Source organism: Manis pentadactyla, chromosome 6 (assembly GCF_030020395.1).
Source record: "Manis pentadactyla isolate mManPen7 chromosome 6, mManPen7.hap1, whole genome shotgun sequence".
In the NCBI taxonomy this organism is placed as follows: domain Eukaryota; kingdom Metazoa; phylum Chordata; class Mammalia; order Pholidota; family Manidae; genus Manis; species Manis pentadactyla.
In genome coordinates, this window is record NC_080024.1 from 106,169,800 (window position 1) to 106,187,110 (window position 17,311).

General features: G+C 35.3%; 1 protein-coding gene across 6 annotated transcripts in view; it reads right to left on the reverse strand.

Moving 5' to 3' along the window:
- Positions 1 to 17,311, reverse strand: part of CEP192 (centrosomal protein 192) — a 178,204-nt gene that overhangs the window by 110,625 nt on the left and 50,268 nt on the right. For all 6 annotated transcript variants that reach the window (XR_005027146.2, XR_008998291.1, XM_036897239.2 and 3 more), the window contains exons 10-15: positions 17,130 to 17,223; positions 16,316 to 16,459; positions 11,073 to 11,137; positions 9,535 to 9,744; positions 6,872 to 6,998; positions 3,827 to 3,945 (exon numbers count right to left, since the gene is read on the reverse strand). Coding sequence is in view for 4 of the 6 variants with exons in the window: in XM_036897239.2 (XP_036753134.2) it covers positions 3,827 to 3,945; positions 6,872 to 6,998; positions 9,535 to 9,744; positions 11,073 to 11,137; positions 16,316 to 16,459; positions 17,130 to 17,223 (759 nt within the window). In the remaining 2 variants the exon portion in view is untranslated. The remainder of the gene's footprint in view (positions 1 to 3,826; positions 3,946 to 6,871; positions 6,999 to 9,534; positions 9,745 to 11,072; positions 11,138 to 16,315; positions 16,460 to 17,129; positions 17,224 to 17,311) is intronic.

The following is a 17,311-nucleotide window of genomic DNA, read 5'->3' on the forward strand; positions in this document are numbered from 1 at the left end:
CAGGTGAAACAAACAGAAAGTCAATAAAGCAGATTCAAACACCCATACACTGGTAATTCCATTACACTTAAGTAGAAAAAGATTTTGAGACTGGTTGAAAAATAAAATCCAACTCTATGTTCTTTTAAGAGAAACATCTAAAATAAAAGGATATAGAAAGGTTCAAAGTAAAATAATAGGAAAAGGTATAACAGGCAAACACTAAATAAAGCTGGCGTTATGTTACTATCAGACTAGACTTAATTCATAAAGCTAACTACAAAGGGAGTCACACACGATGATAAAAGGATCAATTAACCAGAGAATAATTCTAATTTGTATGTACCTAAAAATACAGCATCAAAATTTTAAAATATTGATAGACTCATAACGAATAACAAATCCACAATCATAGTGTGAGATTTCAACAACTAACTTAAAGAACAAGCACAATAAGTTTAACACAGTTTGACATTCATGATTTAAAATTTTCACTGAAATGAAATTTACACAAGAGGGCAACCAACAGTCCCACCACAAACATTCCTCCCACATGCAGAGAAAACATTTTCAAAAATTGAATGAATGCTGAGCCATATATCATGTCTCAACAAATTTCAAAAGACTAAAACCAAAAGTTTTCTGATTACTGTACTACAGGCCTAGAATAAGTATTTTAAAATTTGGAAAATCCCCAAATGTTTGGAAGCTAAGTAATGTACTTCCAAAAACCTATGGGCCAGAGAAATTAGAAAATACATTGAATGGAATGATAATGAAAATATGACATCAAAACAGACAGGATGAAAAAAAAGAAAGTATGAGATGCTATAAAATTCCTGCTTTCTGTGAAATTCATACCATCAGATGCTTATATAAGAGCAGAACGGGAGAAAGATGGAAATGTAAGAAAACCTATGGAGGGAACCATATGGCAAGGCCCTGAGAGGGGAGTCCCTGAGTTGAAAGCAATCCTCAACTGACAGCTAGCAAGAGAATACAAATTTAGTTCTATAATGCAAAAAAGTTAAAGCTGTTAAAAACCTGAGGGACTCAGAAATGAATCCTCTCCTCATTAAGCCTCCATATGGGAATACAACTGATCAATACCTTCATTTCAGCCTATGAGATCCTGAGCAGAGGACTCAGCTAAAATGTGTCAGACTGCTGACCCATGGAAACTTAAATTTAAGAAAAAAACTTCTTAATTGAAGAATAGTTGACATACAGTTTCAGGTGTACAACATAGTGATGTACCAGTTATATTACAAAATGCTCACCACAATAAATACAGTTACTATGTCTCATCATACAGAGGTATTATAACATTATTGACTACATTCCTAAAAGAAAAAAAAAAAAAAAGAAGAGCAGAAAGGCAGAAAAGTTAAACTAAGCATTTGTCACAAGAAGTTAAAAAACAATTTAAATCCATAGAGCAGAAGGAAGGAAATAAAGACCAAAGAGTATGAAATAGAAAACAGAGAATAAATAAGATTTTAAAATTAATAAAATTGAGAAATACTTGGTATGACTGACCAAGAAAGGCAGAATAGTCAATATTAGAAATAATAAAGAAGACATCCTTTAAGAACCTAACATGTTAAATAATCACAAGACAATACTATAGACAAAATTATGGTGATGTATTTCAGGTTTAGATGAAGATTACAATTCTTGGAAAACTGCAATTTACCAAAACTGACACAAAAAAATTTAAGCCTCACCATAAGTGTTAAAGAAATTGAATCTGCAATTAAAAAAGAATTAAAGAAATTTCCAGAATCAGATGATTTCATCAATATCAATATCTTCTACCAAAATCAAAAGAAAAATACAGTTGGTCCTTGAACAACATGGTTTTGACCTATGTGGATCCACTTATACACAGATTCTTTTAAAAAAGTATACTGGAAAGTTTTTTGGAGATTTGCAACAATTTGAAAAGACATTTTATTTTCCCTCACTTTATTGTAAGAATACACTATATACTATATGCAACATGAAATATGTGTTAACTATTTATATTATCAGTAAGGCTTTTTGGTCAACAGTAGTAAAGAGTAGTGGTTACAGTCAAATAGTAGGTTATTAACAGTTAAGTTTTGGGGGAAACAAAAGTTATATGCAGATTTTTGACTGGACAGGGTGTCAGCATCCCTAACCTCCATGTTGTTCAAGGGTCAATTGAAGTAGCAATCTTACAAAAACTCTTCTAGAAAATAGAAAAAATGAGACCAAAAACCTTGATACCAAAACCGAACAAGGGCATTGTAAGAAAGGGCATTCATCTTACAAAGACAGATACAACCGAATCCAGTGATCTATAAAAAGGATAATGTATCGTGACCCAAGTGAGGTTTAATTCCAAGTGTAGAAGAACAGCTTAATATTCAGAAACCATTTCATGCAACTGACCAATTATCTATCGAAAGAAGAGAAGTAGTTCATATTTTCCTTGACAGATGCAAAAAAGCATTTGACAAGATTCAACCTTGTCTTTAACCTTTACAAGTTAAAAACAAAACTAGCAAACAAATATGAAAAGGGAAATTTAAAAATCGGATGAAAAATAAAAATCTACAGCATACGTTGAATTCAGATAAAATCCTGAAAATGCATCAGGAAAACCTGACATTATCTCTTCTATTCAACACTGTTCTAAGGTACAGTCAAGTAGGGCCAGACAAAGGAACATAACTGTTGTTACTCTCAGATGATACAACTGAATACTCTGAAAAACCCAAAGAATCTACAGGTAATTTATTAGAATTAATAGTAAATCAAGCATGGTTGACAGATATATGGTGAGTACATGTCTGTCTGTTTAGTCACAAAAAATGGGAAAATGAAGAAATACTTAAATACTATTTCCACAAAGTAGGAAAATCTGCACAAAATTTATACACCAAAAAAATCATAAAATAGAAATTAAAACTAAACAAAGGGATATGCAATTTTCACGGATTAAAAGATTTAATACTATAAAGATATCAATTTTACTGTTTATAGGTTAAATGTGACCCCAATTAAAAGCTCAACAGAGCTGCTGATTGATTAGCTTATGGAAGGTGATGAACTGATTTTAAAATATATATGGAAATGCAAAAGGCCAAGAATAGCAAAGATACTTTTAAAGAAAAATAAGAGGGGAGGATTTAAGCTACTACATACCAAGACTTACTATAAAGCTAAACTACTCTACCAGTGTCATACTGACATAAGATAGACCCCAAATGTCCATCAACAATAGAATGGATTTATCAACTGCAGAATACTCACATAATAGAACAATAACAAACATATTTAATGACATAGTTGCATCTAGCAAATGTAAGTGAAAAATATCAAAGAAAAGAATACATCCTACATGATTTTTTGTGTACAAAGTTCAAAAACAGGTAAAATACAGCATTAGAGGTGAGACAGGAGGAAGCAGTAGTGGTGGTAGGTAGGAGGAGGACAAAAAAAGGAGGAGGACAAAAACAGTTAAGTTTTGTTTCCCCCAAAACTTAACTGTTAATAGCCTACTATTTGACTGTAACTACTGCTGTTTACTACTGCCAACAGCATGGCTGTTGGCAATGCTCTTTTTTTGACAGGTATATATGCGTTTTGATAACTCAACTGACTCTAAGTTTGTTAAACAAACTTTTGTATGTTTTATTATATTTATTATATGTTAATAAAAATGTTTTAAAAAATGTAAAGGACATCTGTAGTAAAATTGATTCAAAAAATACAACTATTACACCTCATTTATTTGTCATATGTGACTTTATTTTGATCTTATGGAAGAACACAACAACATGGGTTTTGCTTTCCTTCATAAAAGATTTTAAGATACCTCTGTTTTGCCTTTATTCGCAGCTAATGTCACATCATTTTCATCTGCTTGTGAAATGCTCTCCAGTTCTTCAGCCTGAAGTGTAATTGATCCTTCACTTAGTTGTGCCTTTAAATCTCCTATAGGAAATACACAGTTATTCAACTTTCATCTATACATTATTTCACAGAAACAAGTCATGGGATAAGGACCACTCAACATGATTACCTGCCAAGAAAGAAGTCTTTATACCCTAAGGATCAGATATCCTCACAAAAACTGTTCAAATGTACAATCACTAGGACAAAGGATCATAGCAGTGTTAATTTGGCTCAATTCTGCAAAGTCTAAACTTTAGAGAAGATTGTGGATTTTAATCTCTTCTTTGAAAATACGAACTCATTTAATACTTTTCAGCTTTAAACATTTCACAAATAAATAAGCTGAATTAAAAAATGAGTCCTTTACAATAATTGGAAATCATCCACTCCAAAACTACTAGATCTAATATCTGAATTCAGCAAAGTTGCAGGATACAAAATTAATACACAGAAATCTCTGGCATTCCTATATACTAACAATGAACTAGCTGAAAGAGAAATCAGGAAAACAATTCCATTCATAATTGCATCAAAAAGAATAAAACACCTAGGAATAAACCTAACCAAGGACATGAAAGACCTATACTCTGAAAACTACGAGACATTCATGAGAGAAATTAAAGAAACTAATAAATGGAAACACATCCTGTGCTCATGGATAGGAAGAATTAATATTGTCAAAATGACCATCCTGTCTAAAGCAATCTAGATTCAATGCAATCCTTACCAAAATACCAACAGCATTCTTCAATGAACTAGAGCAAATAATTCTAAAATTCATATGGAACCACGAAAGACCCAGAACAGCCAAAGCAATCCTGAGAAGGAAGAATAAAGCTGGGGGGATAATGCTCCCTGACTTTAAACTCTACTACAAAGCCACAGTAATCAAGACAATTTGGTACTGGCATAAGAACAAAACCATAGACCAATGGAAGAGACTAGAGAGCCCTGATATAAACCCAACCATATGGGGTCAATTAATATACAATAAAGGAGCCATGGACATACAATGGGGAAATGACAGCCTCTTCACCAACTGGTGTTGGCAAAACTGGACAGCTACATGCAAGAGAATGAAACTGGATTATTGTTTAACCCCATACACAAAAGTAAACTGAAAATGGATCAAAGAAATGAATATAAGTCATGAAACCACAAAACTCTTAGAACACAACATAGGCAAAAATCTCCTGAATATAAGCATGAGCAACTTCTTCTTGAACGCATCTCCTCGAGCAAGGGAAACAAAAGCAAAAATGAACACATGGGACTATATCAAACTAAAAAGTTTCTGTACAGCAAAGGACACCATCAACAGAACAAAAAGGGACCCTACAGTATGGGAGAATATATTTGTAAATGACATATCCAACAAGGGGTTAACATCCAAAATATATAAAGAGCTCACATGTCTCAACAAACAAAAAGAAAATAACCAGATTAAAAAAAGGGCAGAGGATATGAAGAGACAGTTCTCCAAAGAAGAAATTCACATTACCAACAGACACATGAAAAGATGCTCCACATCACTAATCATCAGGGAAATGCAAATTAAAACCACAATGTGATAGCACCTCACATCAGTAACGACGGCCAGCATCGAAAAGACTAAGAATAACAAATGCTGCCGAGGATGCGGAGAAAGGGCAACCCTCCTACAACTGCTGGTGGGAATGTAAGCTAGTTCAACCATTGTGGAAAGCTGTATGGAGGTTCCTCAAAAACTAAAAATAGAAATACTATTTGACCCAGGAATTCCACTCCTAGGAATTTACCCTAAGAAAACAGGATCCCAGATTCAAAAAGACATATGCACCCCTTTGTTTATTGCAGCACTATTTACAATAGCCAAGATATGGAAGCAACCTAAGTGTCCTTCAGTAGATGAATGGGTAAAGAAGATGTGGTACATACACACAATGGAATACTATTGAGCCATAAGAAAGAAACAAATCCTACCATTGGCAACAACATGGATGGAGCTGGAGGACATTATGCTCAGTGAAATAAGCCAGGCAGAGAAAGACAAGTGCCAAATGATTTCCCTCATTTGTGGAGTATAACAATGAAGCAAAAGTGAAGGAACAAAATAGCAGCAGACTCACAGACTCCAAGAAGGGAGTAGTGGTTACCAAAGGGGAGGGGTGTGGGGGGGCGGGTGGGAAGAGAGGGAGAAGGGATTGATGGGTATTATGTTTAGTACATATGGTGTCAGGGGTCACGGGGAAAACAGTGTATCACAGAGAAGGCAAACAGTGAATCTGTGGCATCTTACTACACTGATGGATAGTAACTGCATTGGGGTATGAGTGGGGACTTGATAATACGGATAAATGTCACACTGTTTTTTTATGTGAAACCTTCATAAGAGTGTGTATCAGTAATACCTTAATAAAAAATTTTTTTAAAATTGGAAATCAACTACTTAGACCCATATAGCCTCTTTCTACCAACTCCTCTATTGGAATACAGGCTCTTCAAGAACTGGAGTATATCCTGAACAATTTTATATGATATGTAGCACCCTGCACTGTACTACCAAAAAGAAGCTATTCGATAATTTCCTGTTAACCAAGAAAGAGTGATTTTAAATATTTATTATAGATATTTATATTTAGACAATCATAGCCCAAATCTCAAAACACCTCTTTAACGAAGTAAACCTAAGTAATAAATATAACAGCTACAACTTATTAACTCAGTAGTTTAATAGGCTAAAGTTGGCTAGTCCATTTGAACAAATTATTTATCATTTACTTTGTATTTTATAAAACGAGTTAGGTGGATTTTGGTTGACTTGTTTCCACTTCAGAGCAATGTGGGGTTATACAGGAATCAAATCTGTAACTAATACTAAAACAATTAAAATGGTATATACATTTTCACTTATAAAGAACATGATCATACAGCCACATTACAGGTTAAAAAAAATTACTATAACCTCCTTTATTTAATCCATTACCTGGAACTAGATCATGGTTAAGAGGAGCCATTTCTTTTTCAAAATTACTTCTTGATACATCAGATTTTCTTATTAAAGCAACAGGTTCTCTCTTCTCTGGTGATCTAATAAAATAACCAAACGATGGCTACAAAACAAACAGGTGAATTACCTCCTTAATTTTCCACTGCTTTGAGAAATTCTAGAAATATTTTAATACTGGTAACCTAGCTAAATGACTTCAAAAAAATAATTCTGATTTTTTCATTTAAATTTAAATTACTAGAGATGAACTTCATATAGAATCTCTTACCTCTTATTACTAGCTATTTTTATCATCAGAACTAATGCTGTCAAATAAATTGCCTTTACTAAGAAATCCACATTAAAACAATCCAGAAATGACTTCTTACTTCAGTAATTATTATTGAGCACCTTATGTGTCAGGCACTGTTAATAATCATCACTGACAAGAAAAAAGATAAAATTTCCTGCCTTTTTGGAACTTACTGCATAAGGTTACTTTATTTTACACAATACATCCCCCAAAATCTGTATTAAGATTAGGTATATTCCTACTGACTTGGATGAAAGTTCAGAAAGGTTTATCCCTGCTAATGTGCAGGGATTCCCACTTGTCTTTCCTATAGAATTTTCACATGAAAGACCTGAAAAGTGAATTCCTTAAATGCACTCAATGTTCAACTGATCTTCACCTGGGAATTTCTCCCCTCAATCCAGCAACTTGAATGCAATAACTAATATGAAAACAGAAATCCCAAACGATAGGTCTGCATTTCAGTGACCCAGTTCTTTGTTCATCTGTTAGTAAGGATTTCAGTTACTCTTCTACTCCTCTCTTGATGCAAACCCCCATTGATCCAGTCAGAAATGCCTACCTCTCCAACAGATTTATTTCAATACAACAGGACCCACAGTTCAGTGTCAGTTCTATAAATCAACTGTTAGTTCTAACATCGTAGCTATTATTTCAAATTAGTGAAATTGGTTTTAATAAACAATCTCTCCGTAACCCTAACTCCCGCTATGGAATTTATCAACAAGTCTTTTGACTTTCTCTCTAAAAGAAATCTTGAATCCTCAGATTTTTCTGTTTCTGTACTATCAGCATTGATCCTGGCCTTTGCCACCTTTTTTCCTAAGTACTAAGCCTCTGCTGCCTTTGTGGTTCCCCAACCTTTCCCACCCAGACTCCTTATATGTGGTGGTATCCTGTCCGTCACACTTGGACATGGGCCCAGGCACCACAACAAAGTTGCCCCCTGCCTCCAACTATGTCTTCCCAGCTCATCTGCAATGATCCCAAGTCCTACAGGACCCCTTGTGATCTGGCCCTTGTCTACCTCTACCATTAAACCACCTCCCACCCCCATTCCCATTAGCTCTATGGGCTCGCTTTCTGTCCTCCAGTACACAGCTCTAGTTCCTACCTCCTGGCCTTCACATATGGCCTCCCTTTGCTGTGAACACTCTTCCTCCAGAACTTTGGTGGCTGCCTCCTCATTATTTAGGTCCCAGTGCCATCTCCTCAGTTGTCACCCTGATCATCACAGCTAAAGCAGCTCCTCCCCCTCATTCTTCATAGACTTATCACTATCACTTGCATTAAAAATTTTTTTAATGTATTACATCTTATTAAACCAAAACACTCCTATACTTCAAAACAAGCTTTTAGACAAAATGTTAAAAAAAGAAATGAACCTCTGAATTCTTCCCATCAACCAGTGATAGAGCAATACCAACAGCAACTAACAGATACTGAATATTTACTGCAAGTTGGACTTGGTGCTAAATGCTTTACATGCACCATTACATTTAATTCTTTTTTTTTTTTTTTTTAATTAAAGGGTAGTTGACACACAGTATTACATTAGTTTCAGGTGTACAACACAGTGATTCAACATTTATATACATGATAATTCTAGGTACCAGCTATCACCATACCAAGTTGTTACAATATTTTGACTATATTCCTTATGCTATACATTACATCCCGGTTACTTATTTATTTTACAATTGGAAGTGCGTGTATATATATATATATATATATATATATATATTTTGTGAGGGCATTTCTCATATTTATTGATCAAATGGTTGTTGACAACAATTAAATTCTCTATAGGGGGGTCAATGCTCAATGCACAATCATTAATCCACCCCAAGCCTAATTTTCGTCAGTCTCCAATCTTTTGAAGCTTAACGAACAAGTTCTTACATGGAGTACAAATTCTTACCTAGTGAATAAGTTACATGGTGAACATTACAGGGGCAGTCATCACAGAAGCTTTCGGTTTTGCTCATGCATTATGAACTATAAACAGTCAGTTCAAATATGAATATTCATTTGATTTTTATACTTGATTTATACCATTACATTTAATTCTTATAAAACCCTATGAAATAGCATACCATTTTAGAAGTTGGAAAATTAAGGTATCAAGGACTTACAGGAATTGCTCCATGTCACAGAACTAGTTAAAAGGCAGAGCTAGGACTGGAGTCAGGGTCTGACCAACTATAAAACCTAAGCTTTTACCACTATTCTATCACATCCCTATTCTGTCTCTGTTTTAAAGATACTATGCTCTAGCTATGCCACCATAACATTCCAAAGAGAAGGGCTAATGAATGTAACCACTTTAAGCACATATCATACTTACTCTTTTCACATTGTAGCCACCACCAAGGCAACCAAGAGCTTCAGATCTTTGAGCAAAGAACTCTCCTAAAGATAGGCGCAAATAACTGGCATCATCTTTGTCCAAATCTGATGTGCTAAGTGACTTCCTCAACAAATTGTAATTAATTGAAGCTCCCCAGGATGTATCACCTAGTGCAACTGAAGTGTTCTGGGCATCTATATAGTCTTCCTAGGAAGAAAGTTATTGTTTCATTTTATTACTCCAGCAAGCTTCTTTCTATTCTTCTAATATGCAAAATTTAAAGATTTAAACAATTTTTAAAGTATTTGGACAAACTCAAGTTTAAGCAGCTAATAAAGGTAATGAAGTCCAGAAGATGAGGAACTCCTTTTTTTAATATTTGAGTTCTAATATACATTGTTTTAATATATTGCTTAATTACAATATGGAGGTGCCTCAAAAAACTAAAAATAGAAATACCATTTGACCTAGGAATTCCACTCCTAGAAATTTACCCAAAGAAAACAAGATCCCTGATTCAAAAGACATATGCACCCCTATGTTTATCGCAGCACTATTTACAATAGCCAAGATACGGAAGCAACCTAAGTGTCCATCAGTAAATGGATGGATAAAGAAGATGTGGTACATAATACACAATGGACGATTATTCAGCCATAAGAAAACAAATCCTACCATTTGCAACAACATGGACGGAGCTATAGGATATTATGCTGAGTGAAATAAGCCAGGCAGAGGAAGACAAGTACCAAATGATTTCACTAATTTGTGGAGTATAACAACGAAGCAAAACTGAAGGAACAAAACAGCAGCAGACTCACATACTCAAAGAAGGGACTAGTGGTTACCAAAGGGGAAGGGTTGGTGAGGGCGAGTGGGGAGGGAGGGAGAGGATGATTGAGGAGCATTATGACTGGCACACACACTGTGTGGGATCATAGGGAAGACAGTGTAGCACAGAGAAGACAAGTAGTGACTCTGTGGCATCTTACTATGCTGATAGACAGTGACTGTGGTGGGGTATAGGGGGCTACTTGATAATATAGGTGAATGTAGTAACCACAATTTTGCTCATGTGAAACCTTCGTAAGATTGTATATCAATACCTTAATAATAAATAAATAAATAAATAAAGGGTGGAGCCAGATCTCTCTCTGTCTCTCTCTCTCACACACACACACACACAAATATACTGCTTAATCAAACAGTAGTATAAATCTTTAGAAAGGAGTACATGTTCAATAAAAACAAAGAGAATTACCCCCACTTTAAAATATGGTTAAAAACTATGGAAATACCTTAGAAGTCTATTAAGGTGACTTTAAGTGAGTTTATTATTTCAGTATGCCAGTTATTTTTCAATTAGTAATTTAGAGTATGAAAGGAAGAAAAGAAATTGTCTCAACATGAGAAAAGCAAGATACAACTCTCTTAACTATATATCTATTTAGAGAGAAGTGAACATTTTGCTTATACTGAAGTTAATTAACACAGGGAAAACTTTAAATTTTGGTTAATGCCAATAAAATACAAACCTGCATAAACTGATGTTCTTTATTAAATTCTTCTTCATCTTGTGCAATCAAGTCCAATGCTTCAGCTTAAAAGAAAGTTTAAATAATTATATTATACTAGTACCTAATTAAATACTAGTATATAAATAAAACTTAGCTAGGAAAATGAAATACCAAAGAAATAAAATTGAAAAAAGTATGTGAAAGCTTTCATCACACAACTGATACACTGTATTTAAGTATATAAGTCTGTGGTCCTCAAACTTTTGGTAACAAATGCCTTACTGTGACTTTATCAGTTACTAACTTGTCCTAACTTACTAAAGGAGCTTTATAACTATGTAAGCTTTGAAGATGTGGCACACCTGAGTTAAAGTACTCACCCATGAATACATGGGGAACATCAGCCTGGCAAGTCACTCTACACACTTGTCATGAAGATGTCTGCAAGGGTGCCCAACCACCCATTTGCCTGGGACAGTCTCTGTTTTATAAAGGAAAAATCCCACCTCTCAGCAAACCCCACACTTTGGGAAAAGAAGGACAACTGGCCACCCTCAAAATTCCTATGAGCAACTAAGTTCACCTTAAGGAAATAAATGGGCCCAGACACCTCCAATCTCTAAGTCAAGCCATAAACTAAAATGTCTTGAAGGGAGGGGTGGATGAGCAAAGGCGGCCAGGTATCACACAACAGAGTGGTGGGCTAGTGGCAAACTAGAAAGCATCTGATCCTGCTCAAGGTATCAGAATTAAAAAGAATTGTAAACATGTTGGCTAAATCTGAAAAGTCTGCAGACTAGACTCTAGATTGCCTGTCTGCTGCCCACTCTGGGCCCTTGCCTGTAACTTTAGGATAGCAGCCAAAAGGGAAGAGTAAACGGCAGCCTAGAAGAGACAGTCTACTTGTGGCCCACATGAGAGATGTCCCCACTCTCATTAGTGAGGGGCCTAATCATATCCAGACTGCCCTTTGGAAACTTTGACATTCCAACATTAGTATCTTGAGAGACAAAATTAAAAATATATTCAGGAGAATATTTCCGGTCAGGAAAAGTACAGCACCAGAGAGAGCTCAGGATTCTTATTAGGACAGTGCTAATTCTTTACCTTGTGAGCCCATCGTTCTTACACATACACATTTTTAGTGTAGAGTTCTATGAATGAGCATCAGGAGGACCACAAAGCTTCCAAAATCACATGCAAAATAGTATATTCCACATAAAAATTGTTTTACTAAGAGTCTCTGTGGGGGTCCATGACTCAAAAAAAGTTAAAAACTACTGCCCTTAAGTGTGAAATATCAACCAACCAAATCTAACACCCATGAGAAGGGAAGTAGGAAATCAGTTCGTAAGAAGGCAACCCAGAAAGAATATAATTTACTTCAATGAGTTAAATACCACAGTTTAAAAATTATTAAGTAAACAGCTCCAAATGCAACTTAGTATATTCCTAAGTACTTTTTCCCTGAACTCTAAGAGATTCTTCAGTTAAAGAAAAATCAGCAATGGTATTGTTACCTTGTATGCTCATCAGAAATCAGCCATGAATTATGAGAAAGCAGACTTCATTTTTTTAACAATCTAATGTCCAAACTTTTTGCCAAATCTAAAATAATAGTCCTCTCAAACATCACCTGAATGTTTTAGCTTTTAAATTTTGAAGCAGGCTTTATGACCCTCAGCCCAAGTGTTTAACTTCTATGCAATGAGCAGAAGTATTAGTACCTCAAACATATGGAGCCATCAGAAAGAAGGAACACAGAAATGGGGAAGAGGGAGTAGTATTTCTTAGGTAAATTTTCTAAATAAAGTTGGTTATGGAGGTAAACTTTTAGTTAAAATGTACTGGGTCTGACAGTATAAAATTATGCCCATGATTCAATCTTCCTCTTCTCAATCTCTCCTCTTACATGATCAAAATTCCCTTTCCATTCCCTAAAAAAAGGCTCCCATTTCATTCATGCCTCACGGACCCGTATTATTCCCCTTCCTAGTTCATCCTTTCTCTCCTCCCATCACACTTTCAATAGCTTCCATAATCATCTCCATTTTCCTACCAACCATGCTAGCCATCCTTTCCAAACTGGCTATTGTTCATGCCCTAACCAAAAGGATGGATTCATTAAATTCCCCCATTATCTATTTTATTTTTCCTTTAATAGTAATACACCACATATATGCAAAAGGTATATGTCTGTATATTATACTTCAATGAAGAGTTTTTAGAAGCTAAACAAAAGACATACAAGGGATTACAACATTCAAAAGACTACCCGTCCCTGACACCTTTTCCAACATCTCCAGAAGCAACCACTATATAAAGTACCTTTGAAACCCATCACTATTTGAGTCTATTTGATTTTTGAGTTTAAGTACCTAGGGATTTCTGTAATCCATTTCTTTGTTTTTAAAAATCTTCCCACTGTATGCATTTACAAATGCATGTGTGTCCTCCCTTCTTCCACCTTTTTATTCAAATGGTAGAACATTTTATATGCTTGTTTATGTCTGGATTTTAAATAATTTATTTCAGTGATCATTCCATATCAGTACCTAAAGAGCTCCATTACCTTCTGTTTTGGCCATGAGGAATTTCCTTGTATGGATATGCCTTATTTTAATAGTCCTCTATTTTGTTCTCCCACATTGCTTCCAAGCTTTTGGTATTATAAACAATGGGCAAGCAGTAACTTTGCATATACTTCATATACCATTTGTGCAAGTGTATCTGAAGAATGATTTCCCAGAACTGCTTGGTTACAGGGTTTCTGCATGTGTAATTTTGCTAGATGCTGCAATACTGCTGCACCTAGAGGCTGTGCCTATTCCCTCACAGTCTTGCCAATATAGTTTATTATCAAACTTTTGGATCACTGCCAATGAAATAACTGAAAAACAGTATACTGGGGTGGTTTTATTCTCCATTTCTTTCTGTAAGAATGAATTGGTACAACATTTTTATTTCCTTCTCTATGAACTGCCTGTTTACATCCTTAGCCCAATTTTATTGTGAGTAGTTGGGTATTTTCCTTTTATTAGAATTATTTACATATTAAGTAAATGGGCTCAATCTGTAATATGTATCATCAGTTTGATCACTAATTTTTAAAAACTTTTTACCAAGCATAATATACATGCAGAAAATATATATAAGTGTATAAATCAATGAATTTTCACAATTAAACATATTTGTGTAGACAGATCAAGAAACAGACACTGTCAGCACTCAGAAGACCCCTTGAGCTACTTGCCATCATTACATGCCCAGCCAAGGGTAACCACTATCCTCACTTCTTTCTCCACAGAGCAGGGTACTTCTGAAATGTACACAAATATGATTATATAGCATATATTCTTCATTAGCCTTATTTCATTCAACATATTTGTGAAATTCACCCAAGTGGCTTATACATCACTCATTCCTATTGCTACATAGCATTCCAGTGTATGAATAAATACAATCCATTCACTGTTAATGGGAATTTGGGAGTTTCTAGTTTGGGGATAATTATATAGTGCTGCTCTAAACATTGTAGTGTGTGTCTTTTTGGTGACTATATACATCCAGTACACAGGGAAAATACTTAGGTGAATTCCCAGGTCAGAAAGTACAGAGTTCATGAAGTTCATCTTCATGAAATGCTACCAAAAAAGTTTCCAAAATGGCTTTATTAATTTACATTCCTGACAGTAACATATAAGAATTCCATGACCACCGACTTTATGAGTGACAAAGTTAATGTCCACTGTCAAGTCTGTACCCTCCTGCCCTTTCTAAATTAAGGTATCACTGAGCAAGTTCTCACTGTACCTTTACCTCCAATTTCTGACTCATATATCCAACTACTGAATATCCCCACTTCAAAGCACAATTATCCAAATTCTACAATTTTTTTCAGTTTCCTGTTACAGTTAATGACACCACCATTTTCCCAAGTAACTTAGACCATAAACCTCAATCTTTTCTTGCCTTTCCACTATCCCCTGAAATCCAGTCACCAAATCCTAACCATTTTATTTCTGTCTTTCACTGGCTTTTCATTCTCACTGTGAAACCTAGATTTCTACAATATCCTAAGGAATCACCCATTTAACTGACCATGGCTGCCAGACGACTCACAAAGCAAGTTGGACAAGCAAGTCTTCAGTGACTCCTATTGCTTACCAAGCAAGCCTCACCTCTCTGGCATGGTGTCAAAGCTCCATTCATTCCCTGGTCCCATTTACCTCACTAGCTTCATTTCTTCATCTCTTCCTCTCTCCTTTCCATATCTTGCCATATATGCCAGCCACATCAGACTGATTACCATTCTCACAACCATCCATGCTTTCTCAACTTGTTCTCTTTCACCAAGAGAATTCCATCCATTGGAATTTCTCAATTTCTCATGTCCCCCAATTATTTACTTGTTGAAACTGTACCCCAAAAGCCACATCCTATGTAAAACCCTTCTGCCACACACTCATGCAATTTGTTTTTTTTTAAACTCCAAAGCATTTGGTTGTTTCTTCTGCTGCTGATTGTTATTTTATATTCTTTTCTTATCCCTTTTTGCTGATGGACAGTTTCTTAAGGGCTGGAAAAATACCATATTTATCCCTACTTCCACATGATTATAAGAGGAGCTCAGAACAAACTAACTTTTTCCAGCATCTTCTGAGCCCATTAAAATAGACTAGGCTTGACAGGTCATTGAACCCCTTTCCTCATCCCATCAGACACCAGAGGCCACAGCAACACAGCAACACCCCCCTCAACTAAGGCTCAGAAAGCTACATGTTCCACAGACCTAACCTGGGCTTTCCTTTCAATGCCACATATTCTGCCAATCAACAAACCCATAGGATGTTCCTAATGCTCTCATCCTTTTAGATTTCATTTAGCTTTTTCATCACTTTTCTTCCATCGTTTCCTCCTAAACTTCTTAGCTGTTTCTCCAAAATGGATTGGCTTTTGTAATTACTCATTTATCAGAAATTCTTTAGTTCAGACAGGATTTTAAAAGTCTTTCAACTCTGCAACAAATGTAGGTTCTAAACGGAAGTAAAATTAAGAGCGCCAGACTAACTCACAGTCCTTGACAAATGGAAAGGCTCAGCTCATTCGGCACTAACCAGCTCAAGCCTTTTCCTGAAAAGTGAGTGAAGAGCTCAGTATTATATATTCCAGAAGGGATTTGATGCAATACACAGAGCAATCTCAGAACACCATCAGAAACAATGAAAATGGTATAATAAAGTGGTTACCAATACACTTACAGCCAGATCTGAAGTCTTCATTCATTTCATCAATTAGAGACATATCTAAATCTTGTTCTTTATTAAAAGATGTGTAATAGGCAAGGTCAGTAACCCATTTGCCCTCTTCATTTTGATAGACCACACTCTGTGGTAGATCCATTTCTAAAAAATAAAATTCCAGAAACCCAATGACATATACAACAACTAATATTCTTAAATAATTTTATTTAGTTGACCTATTTTAGTTATCACCAGAACTGAAATCTGCCTAAAAACTAGTTAGAAAAAAGAAAATCCATTTCCCCAAAAGGAAATCATCTCTCTTATAGTGGACAAGCCAGTGTTAACCACAGTAAAAGTCTAAAAGTCTACAATGGAGAATGAGGGAGGGAGGGAAAGAAGATTAAGACTTAGGTATGTTTCAACTAGATCTGTGAATAAAAATCCACAGAACACATATTTTAATATGAAAGATTAGGCAAGTTTTACTTGGAAACATAATCAAAATATATAAACATTTTTTATATTTCTTCACTTTTATTTAAAATAAAAAAAGCCCACTTACAGTCCTCATTTCTTCAATGCACTCATAATAGCCACGTTTGCCTTTCACTACCTGGTGGCCAAAGACTACCAACGGACTTAATTCCATCATCACTAAGAGGCTTGAAAGATGCTATGTCTGCAAGATTTTGAATGAACACTTTAGGAGTGTCAGTGTCTAAATAAACATCTATGCACAGGCAAAACTGTTTCTGAATCTGACACCAAACGCTTATTTTGGTGAGGAAACCATGCCCCCAGCTTTAAAGAACCCATCAAGTCAAATCACCTTTCTTGGCACTTGTGTCATGAAAACACACAGGGTGAGGTTCCATATAAGCAGCCTTTACAGTCTTCACCAAAACTTCTTCTCTTGCACTTTCCTTTAGAAATCAGTAACAGAGCAACAGTAAGTTTTGTTTTCATAACTCATTCCAACATTTTATGGCAAAAAAATTTTTCAGTTAAAAT